At 39.0% G+C, this 18470-nt stretch overlaps 1 protein-coding gene across 1 annotated transcript in view; it reads left to right on the plus strand.

Annotated features, from left to right (window-relative positions):
• Positions 1-1589: 1589 nt before the first annotated feature.
• Positions 1590-18470, plus strand: part of RRM1 (ribonucleotide reductase catalytic subunit M1) — a 40510-nt gene continuing 23629 nt past the window's right edge. Inside the window, exons 1-7 of the mRNA XM_027563073.1 lie at positions 1590-1935; positions 9459-9547; positions 13672-13849; positions 14957-15057; positions 16795-16854; positions 17716-17755; positions 18002-18164. Of these exons, the coding sequence (XP_027418874.1) occupies positions 1917-1935; positions 9459-9547; positions 13672-13849; positions 14957-15057; positions 16795-16854; positions 17716-17755; positions 18002-18164 (650 nt within the window). The 5' untranslated portion in view covers positions 1590-1916. The remainder of the gene's footprint in view (positions 1936-9458; positions 9548-13671; positions 13850-14956; positions 15058-16794; positions 16855-17715; positions 17756-18001; positions 18165-18470) is intronic.

The following is an 18470-nucleotide window of genomic DNA, read 5'->3' on the forward strand; positions in this document are numbered from 1 at the left end:
TGGCAAGGGAGTCTTATGTTTTTCCCAACAGCATTTACTTGCTTCATGTTTCTGTGTCACATTTGGTAATTCTTGCAGTAGTTCAAACCCTCCACCTGGAAAAATATTACCACTGTTGACGGCTCAGATGGTGGTTAATGTTTTTTAGCAGTAATGTATTTTTTATTAAGCTGTGCATTTTTTTTAGACAATGCTATTGCACACATAAAAGACTACAGTATAGTGTAAACATAACTTTTATATGCACCAGGAAACCAAAAATTTCATGACTTGCTTTATCATGATATTTGCTGTATTGCAGTGGTCTGGAACTGACCATTCGGTGTCATTTCAGGGGGCTCTGAAGAACTCCTGGTGCTTTATGTCTCAGTGCAGAAAGAACTCAGCAAGAGGCAAAGTGATATATAAGAGGTGATTTATTAGAATAGGATGCTTGTGAGGCTTATGAGCAGGCTGGTGAGGGAGGGGGGTGCTGTGCCCCAAGAGCTTACTGTGCTACAGTTTTATAATCAAAGGAAAGGCAGGGAGGAGGAGAACTTTTTTTGTCTTTCTTGAGTAGACATCATTAGCTCCTCCTCCAAGTTGAGCAGGGGAGTGTTTTCCTAAACAGTCAAGCTAGGTCCATAATTTTTTTTTTTTAATGTGTACAGAGACCATGTCCTAGGAATCATTAACTTACTTAGCTCATGGGGCAGGATGTGGGGCTCATGCCATCATTGTTTCATTGTTTGGGGACATGTCTCATGCTGTGTTGCATGGTTTTCTTGCTAATCAAGTCTGCTTTCTTGAGTAATCATTAACTTATGGGGTCTCCCATAATTATTCTACTTACAATCCCCTAGTGGGATTAACTAATTACCTATTTTGTCCCTTTACTCTGTCCCTATGAGAACCAAATCACCAATATCTTTGAGGTATTGCTATGCCTCACAGGAACCTTGGGATCACCTTGATGGCAATAAGGAACCAATGAAAGATTTTACAGTGGAGATGCCACATGAGATTTCATAAAAATTAGTTTGCCTAGCCCAAAGCTGAAGGTTCTACACCAGACTTGTGAGTCATGTCTCACCTATGCTTACTCCCCACGTTCGGTCACCAAGTCCTGTCCATTCTACCTCCCCAAGGCCTTACGGCTGACCCTATCTCTGCCACCACCCACTTGATAATTCTAAAAGCAAACGGATCATAGCCTTGCCCCACTCAAACTCTGCCAAAGCTCGCTCCGATTTCTATCAGGATAAAATACAAAGGCCCTTCCTTGGCATAGCAAGGCTCTCTCCCCAACCGGACTCAGGCCCACCTAAGAAGGGCCCTGGGGCTCCCAGCTTCCGTCTACGTATCTCCGGCTAGAGCCCACCTCAGACGACAGTCTTGGGTTATCATAATTTAACAACCGTCAAGACACGAAAAAGTGGATGGATGGAGTTTTGCTATTTCCAATACACTCGAGGGGCGGGGCAAGACCCGGCGGGCTGAGCCCAGAATTCCGCTGTGCCCACATCCAACATGGCGGCGGGATATCTCCGTTCCCGCCAGGGGCTTTCACTGCCAACGCTGCCGTAGGAGAGGCGCCATCTCCTCGGCCCTGCCCACACTTAACATGGTGGCTGTGGGGCCAGGCCGATTCTGCTACGCTAGCCTTGCCCACCGGCCGCGGCGCTGGCTGCGTCACGTGACGTCACTGGAGCTTGGTCGCGCTGCTTTTGCGTCGCGGCTGGCGGGAGCGGGAAGCGGATTCGGATTGCCTTCCTCTGCTCTGTGGAGGAAAGTGCTCTCTGGTCCTAATTCCAGGCCCTGCACCCGAGCAAACCTTCGAGCCTGACCCTCCGTGCTCGGCCACCTTCTCGATCGCACCGGAGCCTCAGAGCTGCAGTCTCGTGTCGCATCCCTCAGCGCCTCAGTTACTAGCTGCGATGCATGTGATCAAGCGAGGTGAGAGGCCGGGGAGGGGCTGGCGGGTGAGGGACGCGGGCCGCCGCCGCCCTGCAGTTAGCCGCTCCCGCCGGCTTCTGCCGCTTCCCGCGCTACCGGCAGCGGTTTCCCGCCCTGTCAGCCGCTCGGCCTCCTGCCCTTTCGTCAGTCTGTCCCAAACCCCGTTCTGAGCTTCAATCTGCGCCCCTCGGCTCTGTCATCCAGCCGCGTATCTAAAGAGTAGTAACACCTTTCCCTTAGCGAGTTGTAACTGTGTGCGCCCAGCACTTTGCAGGCGGTACTTTATTCCTCTCCGCGAGCCCCTGAGGTAGGGATTATTAGCTCCGTTTCGGGCAGAGAGAGGCTTCCGAACTGCATTGTCACCCAGTTAGATGCTGGTGATACCGGACTTCGAACCCGTAGCCAGCAACAGTTTTATTGTTGTTGGTCACAACAATAAAAAAAAGATGGTCGCCTGTCCTAACCTAGGCCCCGGGGAAGCTAGGTAATCAGGGGCTCTGCATTCTACGGGCACCTACCAGCTTCCTGATCTCTTTTTGTGGGGTTAAAAAGTCAGTCTCAGACACAGACATCTCCACAGAGTTGTCGCTCCGTGTTTCCATTGTTGGAAGAATAGCCCCAGAGGAGTTTGGGATCGGGACTAGTTGGCTTTACCTTTGATAGGAAGAGATAGGGAATTAGAGTAGGGTGGCCAAGACATCTTCTGACAGGGTGGGGACCGGGAAGAGCCAGGAACTTGTGTTCTTCCTCGACACATTTTCCGTTAGACTTGCTGAGGACTTCGTTTGTGTCAGTCCTTTGCTTGATTCTGTGAAATTAATTTTAAGAGGAGACAGACTTGCCTCAGGAAAAGGTTTATAATCAGGTTCGAAAAACAAGGGCAAAGCATACTTTTAACAGAGAACCATGTGGGACAGATAGGAACAAGTTTTGAGTCTACTCAGTATGCCTCTGTTAAAGCATTAAAGTTATTTCAAAATTGTAGGCACTTAGTAAATACTGGTTGACTGACTGTTTTGTCCACTAGGTTGTGAGTGTCTCAAAGATGGGGACTTTATGCCCAAATTTATTACTGAACCTGCCCGTGAATAGAGGCTCCAGAAGTGGGTGAGATAATTAGGTTGGTGCAGAAGTAATTGCGGTTTTACATTTTTGAACTTTGCTGTTTGGTATTGGAATAATTCTTAAATAAATGTGGTTATGTTATATATCATTTTAATGCATATTTCTCACTTTGTGCTTTTTTTGCTGAAGATTATTTGCTATTTATTTTTATATTTATTTTAGACTATAGAAATGATGTTAGACAAAAAGTAAATTTGAGCGATTTTTTTGAGTTCAAAATGGGTTGTAAAGCAGCAAAGACAGCTTGCAACATCAACAGCGCATTTGGCCCAGATCAGATCAGATCAGATCAGTCGCTCAGTCGTGTTCGACTCTTTGTGACCCCATGAACCGCAGCACGCCAGGCCTCCCTGTCCATCACCAACTCCCAGAGTTCACTCAGACTCATGTCCATCGAGTCAGTGATGCCATCCAGCCATGTCATCCTCTGTTGTCCCCTTCTCCTCTTGCCCCCAATCCCTCCCAGCATCAGAGTCTTTTCCAATGAGTCAACTCTTCCATGAGGTGGCCAAAGTACTGGAGTTTCAGCATTAGTATCATTCCTTCCAAAGAAATCCCAGGGCTGATCTCCTTCAGAATGGACTGGTTGGATCTCCTTGCAGTCCAAGGGACTCTCAAGAGTCTTCTCCAACACCACAGTTCAAAAGCATTAACTCTTTGGCGCTCAGCTTTCTTCACAGTCCAACTCTCACATCCATACATGACCATAGGAAAAACCATAGCCTTGACTAGACGGATCTTTGTTGGCAAAGTAATGTCTCTGCTTTTGAATATGCTATCTAGGTTGGTCATAACTTTCCTTCCAAGGAGTAAGCGTCTTTTCATTTCATGGCTGCAGTCACCATCTGCAGTGATTTTGGAGCCCAGAAAAATAAAGTCTAACACTGTTTCCACTGTTTCCCCATCTATTTCCCATGAAGTGATGGGACCGGATGCCATGATCTTCGTTTTCTGAATGTTGAGCTTTAAGCCAACTTTTTCACTCTCCACTTTCACATTCATCAAGAGGCTTTTGAGTTCCTCTTCACTTTCTGCCATAAGGGTGGTGTCATCTGCATATCTGAGGTTATTGAGATTTCTCCCGGCAATCTTGATTCCAGCTTGTGCTTCTTCCAGTCCAGCGTTTCTCATGATGTACTCTGCATATAAGTTAAATAAGCAGGGTGACAATATACAGCCTTGACGGACTCCTTTTCCTATTTGGAACCAGTCTGTTGTTCCATGTCCAGTTCTAACTGTTGCTTCCTGACCTGCATACAGATTTCTCAAGAGGCAGATCAGGTAGTCTGGTATTCCCATCTCTTTCAAAATTTTCCACAGTTTATTGTGATCCACACAGTCAAAGGCTTTGGCATAGTCAATAAAGCAAAAATAGATGTTTTTCTGGAACATCTTGCTTTTCTTGCTTTTTCCATGATCCAGCAGATGTTGGCAATTTGATCTCTGGTTCCTCTGCCTTTTCTAAAACCAGCTTGAACATCAGGAAGTTCACGGTTCACACATTGCTGAAGCCTGGCTTGGAGAATTTTAAGCATTACTTTGGCCCAGGAACTGCTAATGAATGTACAGTGCAGTGGTGGTTAAAGAAGTTTTGCAAAGAGAGCCTTGAAGATGAGTGTAGTGGCCAGCCATTGAAAGTTGATGACAATTGAGAGCCATCATCGAAGCTGATCCTCTTAGACAACCACTCAAGAAGTTGCTGAAGAACTCAAAGTCGACCATTCTGTGGTCCTTTGGCATTTGAAGCAAATTGAAAAAGTGTAAAAACTTGATAAATGGATGCCTCATGAGCTGACTGAAAATTAAAAAAAAATAATTTGAAGTGTCATCTTCTCTTATTTTATGCAACAATGACCGTTTCTCGATTGAACTGTGAAATGTGATGAAAAGTGGATTTTATATGGCAACTGGTGATGACCAGCTCAGTGGTTGAACAGAGAAGAAGCTCCAAAGCCAAACTTGCGCCAGAAAATGGTCATGGTCACTATTGGGTGATCTGCTACTGCTCTGGTGCACTATAGCTTTCTGAATCTTGGTGAAACCATTACATCTGAGAAGTATGCTCATCAAATCGATGAGATGCACCGAAAACTGCAACGCCTACAGCTGGCATTGGGCAACAGAGTGGGCCCAATTCTTCTGCACTACAATGCCCGACTGCACGTCACACAACCAACACTTCAGAAGTTGAATGAATTGGGCTACGAAGCTTTGCCTCATCCACCATTACCTGACCTCTCGCCAACTGACTACCACTTCTTAAAACATCTCCACAACTGTTTTCAGGCAAAACGCTTCCACAACCTGAGGAGGCAGAAAATACTTTCCAAGAGTTCGTCGAATCCTGAAGCACAGATTTTTATACTACAGGAATAAAGGAACTTATTTCTAATTAGCAAAAATGTGTTGATTGTAATGGTTCCTATTTTGATTAATAAAGATGTTTGAGCCTAGTTATAATGATTTAAAATTTACAGTCTGAAACTTCAGTTACTTTTGTACCAAACTAATACTTTAAAATATAGAATATGATGAGTGTTGTAAGTAGGAATGTAGTTGATTTGATTGTAACTAGGTCATTTACAGCCTAGAGATAGAGTTATGGCCCTTCTTGTCATTAGTATCTTTGAAACATCATTCTCTCCATTTCTGTAGTCTCCCATTTTAGCTGTCGAGACCAAAGACCGAAACACATAATGCACTTTTGTTGGTTGATTCCTGTGAGAGGGGACGATTCAGTTTTTTTAGACCTTTAGAAAAAGATATGGAAGGATGAGAAGCTCTTAAGATACATCTGTAACAGATGAATCAAAAACTTGTGGTCATAAATCTCTGGAGTGGGTAACACCTCTGTGTTACATTTTTAACCTTTTGGGTCCACTTTCAAGTACTGTCGTTTAAAAAGTACTACCTACAACAAAAGGCAGGTCTTATTTTGTTTCTAATTCCCTCAGAGAACATAATTTGATCCAGATGGTTTGCTGCTAGACTGCAAGTAACATTCAGCAAGCCTTGTTCATATACAAAGTTGTACTTAGGTTAATTTTATTTTTCATCTTTAATTTGTTTAGGGTATTTTCTCCTCCCCTTATTTTTGGGATGATAGTATAGAAGCAGACTAACACATGCAATTTTTGCCAATCGTAGTATAATTATTCAGTAGGGCAACTGCAGTAAACTTAAAATACTTACTGAATGTAGTAATGTCTTGCCAAGCACCATGAGGTAAATAGCAGAGGGAGAAGGCATCTCCATCTTCCATGATCTTAGGGGTGTTAGGGATATAGGAATAATCTATATGAAAAGTATTAGATAACAGAAGGGAATAGTAGATGAATTTTTCTTATTTGTTGTCTTGTTATTCTTGGTGGGACAGCATCGTATTGCTCAAGGAGGTTAAGATTAAAAGTTGAGAACCATTGGAATAAATGCAATGTAGCCGAGTTGTAAAATGTGCTTTGAAATTCAGTATAGTGTTTTCAAAACTTTGGGTTTTGTAACCCACAGTAAAAATTATTTTCCATTATGACTGAGTAAACACATGTATATGTAAGTATTTATGTAAAACTGAAACAAAGTTTTCAAAATAATACTTTCTAAAGCATCTATTTGCACTCTGATAATCTCTTCTATTCCAGATCCTCTCTCTCCCGCACCACCCTTCCTCTCCCTTCTTCCTTCCCATCCTTTCTCATTCCCTTAACAGCCCACTGTATAATTTTACAGATCTGTGTGGCTACTGTGCTCGGCACTGAGGTTATTGTGAGTAGGCAGAAATAGTTTGGCTTTCAAAGATCTTACAATCAATTGAGAAAAATAGACAAAAACATTAACATAAGGTGATCAGTATTCTAATATGTAAAATACAGGCTAAGCAGCCCATTCATTCAATTATTCAGAAAGTATTTACAGTCGTTCCCCTGTATCCATGGGGCATTTGGTTCTAGGACCTGTTGTGGATAGCAAAATCCGTGTATGCTCAAGTCTCATGGTCACCCCTCAGTCTCTGTGGATTCTTCATGTGCAAATTCCAGTTCAGCATCCAGGGCTTCAGCCAACCACAGATCATATACTGTTTATGGATGTGGAACCCGTGGATTCAGAGGACTGACTATATTCAGCATCTCTTTTATGCCGAGAACTTGTTAGGTACTATGGATTCAGCAGTGAACAAAACAAGCTAAATTCTTTTCTGACTGGAGTTTACATTCTGTTGTGAGTGACTGACAGTAGTTAAATGTATACAAGAAACAAGTAAGAATGAGTTAATTCCAGATAGTGGTTTGTGAGATGGTGGTGGTAAAACAGGGTAATGTGATAAAGATGAATGAAAAGGTAACCTTGGATTGGATCCTCAGGTAGGGAGGTGACATTTCAGCTGAGCTCTGAATAATACTAAGAGCCAGCTGTGTGAAGATATGTGAGCTGAACTTTGTAGGTAGAGGGAATAGAAAGTTCATATCTTGCAGAAGAGGCATATACTTGGTCTTACAGTATTAGCAAAGTCTTCCTGAAGAGAGGAATTTAAAAAGACAGCTTATACCCAAGAGGAAATCAGACAATTAGTGTTCAAGAGGATTTCACAGGAGGAAGAGGGCAATGTGAGTTACAGTGTTTGGGGCAGGTTTCACGGATATGGTGAGAGTTGGAGAGTGAGTAGGAGTTAGATGTATGGAAAGGTGGAAGAAGGACTTTTGGGCAGAGTAAGGTATAATCAGTTATATGGATGTGGGAATGGGAGGCCTTATTAGAATGTAGGATCCTTATTAGGATCCTTTTACAAGGATCAGCAGAAGAGATGTGGGGCCAAATTAAGGTGGGCCTTGTTTGAGAGAAGAGGATAATGTAAGCAGGGATTAGTGAAATGATGAAATCAGTTTATGGGTTGAAAAAAAATGACCAAGTGAAATGATAGGCTAGAGAACAGTGGATCACTGATCCTTTAGCCCTTTAGTATGCCTCCTCTTCCCAGTGTGAATTTAGAGAGTTGGTTTTGTACTTTTTGTCAGTTTCCTGATTAATTTGACAGCTGCAAATTTTCAGCTGCCTTGTGGTCACCTATCTGCCTAACCAGTTAGTATAGCATTAAGGGCTCAGTCCTGGTGTGTGCCAACTAATTTACTTTATTTCAGAGTTAAACAATGCATATGTGAGTCTGGTTAGAAAAGGAGATCACAGTGGTAATCAGAAAGAGAAGAGCTGTCTTAGTTAATGTATTAGTGTTTAAGAAAAACTAACTTCTTTTATTGATGATGGGTTACTAACAGTTTCTTATTGTTCATTATTCTTTATCAAACGTTTGAGAAAGTCCTTGGGCCAGCCGGACTTTTTGTTAGGAAGAAGGAAGAGCTGTAGGATATAAGTCCAAACCATGAAAGGACTAACTATATAAGGTCCATATGTATGTGCTTCCATATCCCCAAAATAAAAAATAACAGGTTGCCTCTGGAAGATTGTTTTGAGTTACAAGTAGAAAGAAGTACTTCTTTACATGGTATGAAGTAAATTCAAATCATTAATTACTCTAGGAGAGTACAAAAGCCATATTTATCATGAAGGTGTTAGGATGGAGACAGGTTTATAAATCATTTAGCATTCAATAGTTATTTGAGTACCTGCTATGTGCTAGGCCTTGAGCTTTGGTCTGGGCACTGGGAAATAAATACATTGATAAATAAATCACAACAAAATCTTTTTCCTTTTGGAAATTATATTCTAGTGAAAGAGTCATACAATAAACAAATACACAGGTAAAATGTAGAGCATGTCAGATGATCAGAAGTGCTCTGGAGAAAAATAAAGCATAGAAGAAGGGTAAGAGGGGCAAGGTTGTGTTTGGGGCATTGGAATTTAAAATAGAGTGATTGGGGAAAACCTTATTGAGAAGTTGACATTGAGCAAAGATCTAATAGAGGTATATATAGTAAGCAGTCAAGGTTGCCAGGGTCAGGTGGGACAGTAGGAGGTGACCTGGAGGAGGGGCTCACAGGACAGGTTGTGTAGGATTCTGTGGACTATTGTAATGATTTTGACTTTGATTCTGAAACAGATGATAAACCACTCTTGGCAGTAGAGTAATGACATGGTTTTGACTTAAGTTTTAAAGAATAATTATGCCTGTCATTTGGGACAAGGGTTGGGGGGGACAGATCATTTGGGAAATTTATTGCAAGAATCCATCTGATATGTAATGTAAGGGAAGACTCAATATAAAGTCTCTCCTTTTTGAAGATGAAAAAATAATCTCTCAATGAATCTCTTGGGGGTCTGAGTCATTTGTCTACAAAAGAGCATTTCGTTTTGATCAGTTGAAAAAGTTTACATGCTGATTATGTTTGATTCTTTGGTATTGCTAACTTAGTAAGTGCTAATATGAATTGTATGGTTTGATTCTTTAGATGGCCGCCAAGAGCGAGTTATGTTCGACAAAATTACATCCCGAATCCAGAAGCTTTGTTATGGGCTCAATATGGACTTTGTTGATCCTGTAAGTAAATAGGATTTATATCTTGTGTTGCTTGTTTCATGTGATTCCATTTACTTGTCTCTTACCTCTTCCCCTTCACTCTCTTGCTATATATACATATTTTGGTGTGGTATTCTCTTACAGCCTTGGATGTAAAATGTGAATTTATTGTTTAAAACTTTTTTTTATTCTGGGAATTCCCTGGTGATCCAGTAATTAGGACTCTGGGCTTTCACTGCTGTGGCCCGGGTTCAGTCCCTAAGCCATGTGGCATGGCAAAAAAAACAAAACAAAAAGACAACAAGCAAACAAAAAACTCACTTTTTCCCCTAAATTTTTGTTTATGCTGTGAATTCTGACTTCTCAGAGAACTATAAAGCTGAGGAAAGAGGAAAACTTGACATTAACATTTCACTTAGGGGCTTCCTTGAGTAAATTATTTTATTCATAAGTGCAAAAATCTGTAGTAAAACTTGTTTGAAATTGTGGTCATTTGGGTAGAAATTGGTTTGAAATTTGCTTTTTTTGTTATCCATATGGAAAGGATACGTTAAAGTAATATAGAGTTCACAGCCAACCTTTAAATTTAGGAGAGCCATAAGCAAGTTGCTCTGCTTTTCTCCTCAGCTTCTGTAACTCCTCTACTCTAGACCTGCAGCATCCCTTATCTAGACTGCTGTCCATAGTGGTCTCCAAACTGTCCTCCTCACCTTGCCATCTTCCAATCCATATTCCACATGACTTTCAAAATGATCTTACTAAATAGAGTCTCTAATAATCTTTTTCTTAAAACTCATATTGCCCCATCCTTGTTTAGATATTTTATCTATATTACTATCCTGAATAGTCATTGGAAGGAGTGATGCTGACGCTGAAGCTCTGATACTTTGACCACTTGATTTGAAGAGCTGACTCATTGGAAAAGACCCTGATTCTGGGAAAGATTGAGGGCAGGAGGAGATGGGGGTAACAAATGATGAGATTGTTGGATGGCGTCACTGACTCAATGAACATGAGTTTGAGCAAACTCTGGGAGATGGTGAAGGGCAGGGAAGTCTGGCATGCTGCAGTTCATGGGGTCGTAAAGAGTCGGATATGACTTAGTGACTGAACAACAACATCTGTATTACTGTAGCACTTGCACTGGCCTCATAGCATTAACCACCTAGTATAGAATTTAACTATATGTTCCTAGCCTCCCCCAGAATTGTTGAGGAGGCCTGTATCTTGTTCTTGCGATATCCACAATGCTTAACACATACATAATTAGAAGCTTGATAAATATTGAATTGACCAAATGGTCGAAAGAAAATAATTTTATACAGCTTTAAGATATATTTATTATCATTTCCCTTTTACATTTAAATACTACATTTCCCTTTTACATTTAGAATATTAGAGTTGGAACAAACCTGAGAGATCATCTTATCTCCCTTGTTTTATAGATAAGAAAGGTTCAAAGAGAAGGGGGATGACTAGTACAAGTGAGTGAGAGTATAGGAAGAAGAATATTGGTATCTTGACTCCTAGGTGTTCTGTTGCCAGTTGCATACATTTCAGAGTGCAAGGGTGCTGGAGCCAACATGAGCATTCTAGGGTAGATGAACAAATCTCCATGCTTATATGGAGTGGTTATTAGCACATGGATGTTGTTTTATTCTGAGTTCTGATTACTTGCCTTGTAGCACCAGAAAGTGTTTAGAAGACTTCATTACTCTTTTACTGAACATGACTATCTGCTGAGAAGAAAATGATCAGGAGAAACCTGAGTTTAGGTCTAACATGTAATTGGGATAAATTTTAAACTAGTAATTACACTTTTTTTTTTGAGAGAGGCATGCTTTGGTCAACTGGGAAATGACATTCATTTTCTGTTGGATTTAGTTCAGTTCAGTTGCTCAGTTGTGTCCGACTCTTTGCGACCCCATGAATCACAGCATGCCAGGCCTCCCTGTCCATCACCAACTCCCGGAGTTCACACAAACTCATATCCATCGAGTCGGTGATGCCATTCAGCCATCTCATCCTCTGTCGTCCCCTTCTCCTCCTGCCCTCAATCCCTCCCAATATCAGAGTCTTTTCCAATGAGTTAACTCTTTGCATGAGGTGGCCAAAGTACTGGAGTTTCAGCTTTAGCATCATTCCTTCCAAAGAACACCCAGGACTGATCTCCTTCAGAATGGACTGGTTGGATCTCCTTGCAGTCCAGGGGACTCTCAAGAGTCTCCTCCAACACCACAGTTCAAAAGCATCAATTCTTCGGCACTCAGCTTTCTTCACAGTCCAACTGTCACATCCATACATGACCACTAGAAAAACCATAGCCTTGACTAGATGGACCTTTGTTGGCAAAGTAATGTCTCTGCTTTTGAATATGCTATCTAGGTTGGTCATAACTTTCCTTCCAAGGAGTAAGTGTCTTTTAATTTCATGGCTGCAGTCACCATCTGCAGTGATTTTGGAGCCCAGAGAAATAAAGTCTAACACTGTTTCCACTGTTTCCCCATCTATTTCCCATGAAGTGATGGGACCGTATGCCATGATCTTCGTTTTCTGAATGTTGAGCTGTAAGCCAACTTTTTCACTCTCCTCTTTCACTTTCATCAAGAAGCTTTTTTAGTTCCTCTTCACTTTCTGCCATAAGGGTGGTGTCATCTGCATATCTGAGGTTATTGATATTTCTCCCGGCAGTCTTGATTCCAGCTTGTGCTTCTTCCAGCCCAGTGTTTCTAATGATGTACTCTGCATAGAAGTTAAATAAGCAGGGTGACAATATACAGCTTTGATGTACTCCTTTTCCTATTTGGATTGATCTTTTTTTTTCCTTTGCGGCCACACAGCTTGGGCAACCTTAGTTTGCATCAGGGATTGAACTCCTGCGGTGGAAGCTCGGAGTCCCAACCACTGGACATTCAGGGATTCCCTAATCTGTTTTTTTCTTTTTTTTGAGATTCAGTAAATACATACACATATACAACTTAGATTGGTGTGCTACAGTCCATGGGGTTGCAAAGAGTTGGACATAACCGGGCAACTGAACAGCAGCAACATACAACTTAGAATTTGTCTTTCTTGACTTGGGCATTGTGTATTTTAAAAAGGGGTGCCTCTTACAGTATGGTCTTGAAAACAGTGAAATGTAGTGAGGTTGAATGGGATATGGAGCCAGAAGACTTAGACATTAAAAACCTTGGGCAAGTCCCCGTAACCTGGTTCCTCATGTAAAGTGGGGATAATTATAATACCCATCTCACAGGTAATTGTGAAATGTCAGAGAAGATTATGAAAGTTGAGATATTTTGTGAAGTGTTAAAGAAGTGAAGTGAAGTGAAAGGCATTCAGTTGTGTCCAACTCTTTGTGACACCACGGATTGTAGCCTGCCAGGCTCCTCTGTCCATAGAATTCTCCAGTCAAGAATACTGGAATCGGTTGCCATGCCTTTCTCCAGGGGATCTTCCTGACCCAGGGATGGAACCAGCATTGCAGGCAGATTCTTTACCGTCTGAGCTACCAGGGAAGCCATTCACACCAGGGAGGTGTTAAAGGGTAGCCATTAAATTATCTAACTGCTCAGCCCCAATTCTAGCTTACACTTTGATCTCCTTTCACTAGACTGATTAAAGTTTGATTTGTTTGCTTTCCTGTACTTGTCCTTAGGAATAATTGGGGGAAAATAGGTAAGTATATGGCCTGAACCATGATTATATACAGAAAATTTGAATGAAAGATGGGAAAATACTTATAGAAAAATTGGTCTGTTTTCAGCTGTTTCCCTATGTGTCTGTTAATCTTTGTAAAGCTCTACTTAGACTTTAAAACTAATTTTCTTCTTTTCTTCACTCCTTCCTCCCTTGCCCACTCCCTGCCTCTCTCCCCTCTCTCTCTCCCTCACCCCTCTCCCTCTTTCCTTCCTTCTTTCTTTGGACGCTTCATTATATATGTAGTATGCATTTTCTAGCAGCTCTATTCACTTATGAAGTCTCATTACTGAATTTTCCACAGCGTACAATTCTGAAAGATGATTTTTCATAAAAGGAAATTATCTTTTATTTTGATATAAATTTGATTGTTTTCTTCATTGCTCTTTTAAGGAAGATGTTGATTTTTGGAAAAGCACAAGTAATTTTTAGCTTTGCTTTTATAGGCTCAGATCACTATGAAGGTAATCCAAGGCTTATACAGTGGGGTCACTACTGTGGAACTGGATACTTTGGCTGCTGAGACAGCCGCAACCTTGACTACTAAGCACCCTGACTATGCCATCCTGGCAGCAAGGATTGCCGTCTCTAACTTGCACAAAGAAACCAAGAAAGTATTCAGTGGTGAGTCTAGAAGAAAAAGAAAGACTTTAGTATTCTCAGAAAATGTATAGGCATACTAGAATGAAACCTTGAGTATCAAAAGAAAAGTTATATCTTGTTTAAAAAAGCGAAGTGTGCAAGTTGATGGCAGAGGGAGACTAGAACTTCCTGTTTCTCCATGCTGCTCATCTGCTGCATGGAAGGGTCAGTGAAAACTTTTCTTTATCTTTTTGTTCTCTCTCTATTTTTTTTTTTTTTTTTGAAGCTCCTCTTTACATGCTTGGTGGTGGTATGGTTGGAAAAAAAAATTATTGGTAATTCCTAGGTTAAACAAAATGTTACAGTCAGTCTTTTGTCACCATTAGTCATCACTCCCATTTTACAGCTCAGAATGTGGGCAAAAGACAGTTAAATAATTTGTTAAGTATATAAAAAGTGATATGTAAGAAGTCAGCTGGTAGACTGAGAGTAGAAATCTTTTGGCTCTCAATTCCAGATCTTTTATGTGGGACTTTAAACATTATATCTCCCTCTTCAGTAGATTTATAAGAGTAAAGATATCAGATCTTCCAAAATTGATCTATGGATTCAAGTCAGTGTCAGAATGCCAGCTTTGTATGTGTCTGTATTATATGTAAACTCAGAGGACCAAATATCTGCTATGATATCTGAAAGAGAGAGAGCTTTTTACTCAATGTGCATTTATAGAAGTAAAATCCTTGAGATGATAGATTTTGAATTTTAAGTTGAGTTTCTGTTTTGTTAGGATAAAAGAAAACTTGAGATTATAATTTATTCTTTTATTTATTTTCACCTAATAAATCCTTAATGGGGTAAGTGTTAGAATCATCTGGCAGTCTTTTTCAAAGAGCATATGCTATACTATAAGAGCATATGCTCACTCCAACTCTGGAAAGTTATTTCTTTAAGGGTTTCCTTATTTTACTTACGTAAATTTCCGTGTATATTTATATAACATGTATTTGTCCATTGAGCACTGTCTTTGCTAGGTACTAAGGTGAGTTGGGATGAAAAACAGTTGAGAACCACTTTTAAATTGTTAACCTGAGTATTGAACTTGCTGTTAAGTGATTTTGGTATTTTAATTTTCTGTTGTTTTGTTTTTAGATGTAATGGAAGACCTCTTCAACTATATAAACCCACACAATGGCAAACACTCTCCCATGGTGGCCAAGTCAACATTGGATATTGTTTTGGCAAATAAAGATGTATGTAGAATGCTTTTCTGGTGAAAAAGCTTTTATAGGTTTTTTTTTTAAGGCAATGAACACATTTTAAAAAATTTAAACACTATGATAAGTGATAGAGGTAAAAAGTAATTCTCCTTCTCTGAATCCTAGTTTTCTTGTCTAGAAAGAATAGCACTTTGTCATTTTAAAATGTATTTTTCCAGAATTGTTCTATAACACATGGTGTATGTACATTTATTTTGCCTTTTAGTGGTAATGTACTGTGCATACTATTCTTTCTAATATTTTTTCACTTACAGGTGTATCTTAGAGATAGTTCTTTATTAGCATTTATGAATTTACCTTGTTCTTTTTAACACCTGCATAGCATTCTATCCTATAGCCATATCATCACTATATATATATATGTAAGAATTGATCTAGTGATGAATATTTGTTTCCATTTATCACTGCAGTCGCTATTCTCATATGGTAGTGAGTTGCTTATAGATGAGTATATTGGTGAGGTAAATCCCTTCAGTGGAATTGCTGAGCCAAAAAGTATGTGCGTTCAAAATTTTGGTAGACATTGCCAAACTGACTTCCAAAAAGGTTGCTCAGATAAAATTTTGGAAGATCTTCTTGCTCAGCAACTTAAAAATTATCCATTTGTGTTTCAATTCCTTTCTTAACTACATTTCAGAGGACAGAGGGAAAGATGGGTAGATCCAGCCAGGCCCTTTGCACACGGAATTTATTTACCATGCATATCTGCACAGATTAGAAATCAGTTTTAACTGAAGGTAATAGAGTGATTCGTTGGCTATCTGTAAATATGTATCACATGTTAAAGAGACTGAGAGAAAACTGAGTGAGTTGTTTGTGTTCATGTGTATTATCTTGAAGATAGGTGAGAAACAAAAATTAATGACATCAAAAACTTGTATCTAAAATATAAATTTTGATAATCAAGTATCTCAGTTCTCCATAAATCATGCAAAGCCCCTACCTGCCTTTGGCAACAAAGATGCCCTTAAAAGTTTAAGAGAAAGTGAGGAGTTTTGTATAGATTTTTCTAGTCCTCGGACATGGATCCTTATATGGCAACACTGATAGTATTTTGAAAAATTGACTCTATTTTCCTCTATCCAAAATGATTATTAGTACCTAATTGCTTTCTTTCCTTTAAATGGCTTTATAGCCTACAAAAGCTCTGTAACAATGGCCAGTTCTGCTTTAAAACATCACTGTCACATCAATATTTTGTTTAAAACCTGTTAAAGGACTATGGATTTGATTAGCCTTAGAATTAATGTAATTGTTTATCATATATTGTTATGTACAGTTTAAAATGGAAAATAAAGATATGTATTAGTATTTATATGGCTCCAATACTTTTGGATTAATAGCCAATCTAAAAACATGTTTTAGGATGATAATATAGTCCCTTTTATGCTCATATTCTTTCCCTTTTTAGAGATACTGTAAGCACAATAGGGAAAGTCACATTTATGTTTTTACTTATGTACAACTTATATGTTTTCTTCTAGTCTTTTAATGTATGTGTTTTTAAGCCTAGTTAGGATACTCAATTTATATAATTTTTTCCCTTAATATTAGGTATGGATTTCTATTCTACAACAATAATACTTAGTGTTATCTCTTGTATCCTGTATCAATTTTAGTTCTGAAATCAGGGCTGAAAGGTAACAAATTTTGTGAAAATAAGTCTAATTATCTTAATTATGGGTTTTTGTTTTTTTAAACCTTCACCAGCGCCTGAATTCTGCAATTATCTATGACCGAGATTTCTCTTATAATTACTTTGGCTTTAAGGTAAATAATGGGTTTCAAATAAGTGGGAATTCCTTCTTCAGTTAGGAAATGCAGTTTTTTGTTTATGTTTTAGTGATATAATTATAAAGGTAGTAATTTGTTGGGAGTTGGGATGGTCCTGAGGGATTAGTGTGGTTAGGGTAGTGGTGATTGTTTGAATTAAAGAAAGATAGCTTATTCATTTGCAGTTTTCAAATTTTCCAAATACTATTTCTGGATACCTGTGGAGTTATGCAAGTAATTTGTCAGAATGATTCAATATTATTCTGTATATGCAACAACTATTTATTGAATTCCTACTATGTGCTAAGTGATTTTCTAGGTACTTTTTTGTTGATAAACTGTTATATAGTGATTGAGAATGTGGATGCTGATGTCAGACCACCTAGGTTCAAATCACTGCTTCATTTCTTATTAGCAAGGTACTTAATCCCTTTGTCCTTCAGTTTTCTCATCTTTAGAATGGGGATAATAATAAAATTTCAATATCAAATGCTCTTGAAGTTTAAGTGAGTGTGTGTTTGTTGCTTTGATCAGTACCTAGGCTGTTATAAGGATTTTATAAATGTTAATGATATGAACCATTATAATATAGTGAATACCACAACTTCTGCTATTAACATTATACATATTAATGTAGAGTTAGCTTTTTCCAGAAATTTTCAGGCATTCTTTTCCGAAAAAATAGTCAATTGATAATGTTCTAAGCTAAAGCTAGTAAATATAAATATGATATTCTTGTCATTTAAGATTATTTTAAAAACTGAGTAGATTTAAACAGTTGCATATTGTGAATGATATATCTACTATGTCTTTAAAAACTATGCTCTGGAAGTTTTTCGGTTGTTTTGCTTTTTCTAGACACTGGAGCGATCCTATTTGTTGAAGATCAATGGGAAGGGTGAGACATGAATGTGTTTGTGTGTTATATTTTCTGTTCATTGTATTGAAAATAGAACTTTAAGCTATTTGCCTTAACATTTCTATTTAAACTCTAAGTAACACTTTAAACTTTAGGTTTAGTTTATGAATAATCTTGCTGCTTATTGGTATAAAATTTTTTAAATTGTCTTTTGTTGTTCCTTTTTTTAGACTCAAGTACATATCTCAGCCTAGTTTTCATGTGAAAAATTTATCTTGTTTTTAGTGGCTGAAAGACCACAACACATGTTGATGAGGGTATCTGTGGGGATTCACAAAGAAGATATTGATGCTGCTATTGAAACCTACAACCTTCTTTCTGAGAAGTGGTTTACCCATGCCTCTCCCACTCTCTTCAATGCTGGTACCAACCGCCCACAACTTTCTAGGTATATGTCACCTATAGTCACTTTTAACATCCTAAAATGCTTTTGACTAGGGAAATAAACCTTGACCTGAAGAAACTAGACAGTTCATCACATAAAAATTAATTTGATAAACATTTAATCATTAAATGAGATTTACTTTCTGAAAAACTCTCTTATTGCATTGTGGTAAACAAATTGATGAGAGACAAACGCCAGTAGTGAAATTTTAAGCTTGTTTCTGGTGATGGTTGTACAACTCTGTAAATATACTAAAACCCATCAGTTGTACACTTTAAATGGAGAATTGTATGGTATGTGAATTATATC

This window comes from Bos indicus x Bos taurus, chromosome 15 (assembly GCF_003369695.1).
Source record: "Bos indicus x Bos taurus breed Angus x Brahman F1 hybrid chromosome 15, Bos_hybrid_MaternalHap_v2.0, whole genome shotgun sequence".
Classification (NCBI taxonomy): domain Eukaryota; kingdom Metazoa; phylum Chordata; class Mammalia; order Artiodactyla; family Bovidae; genus Bos; species Bos indicus x Bos taurus.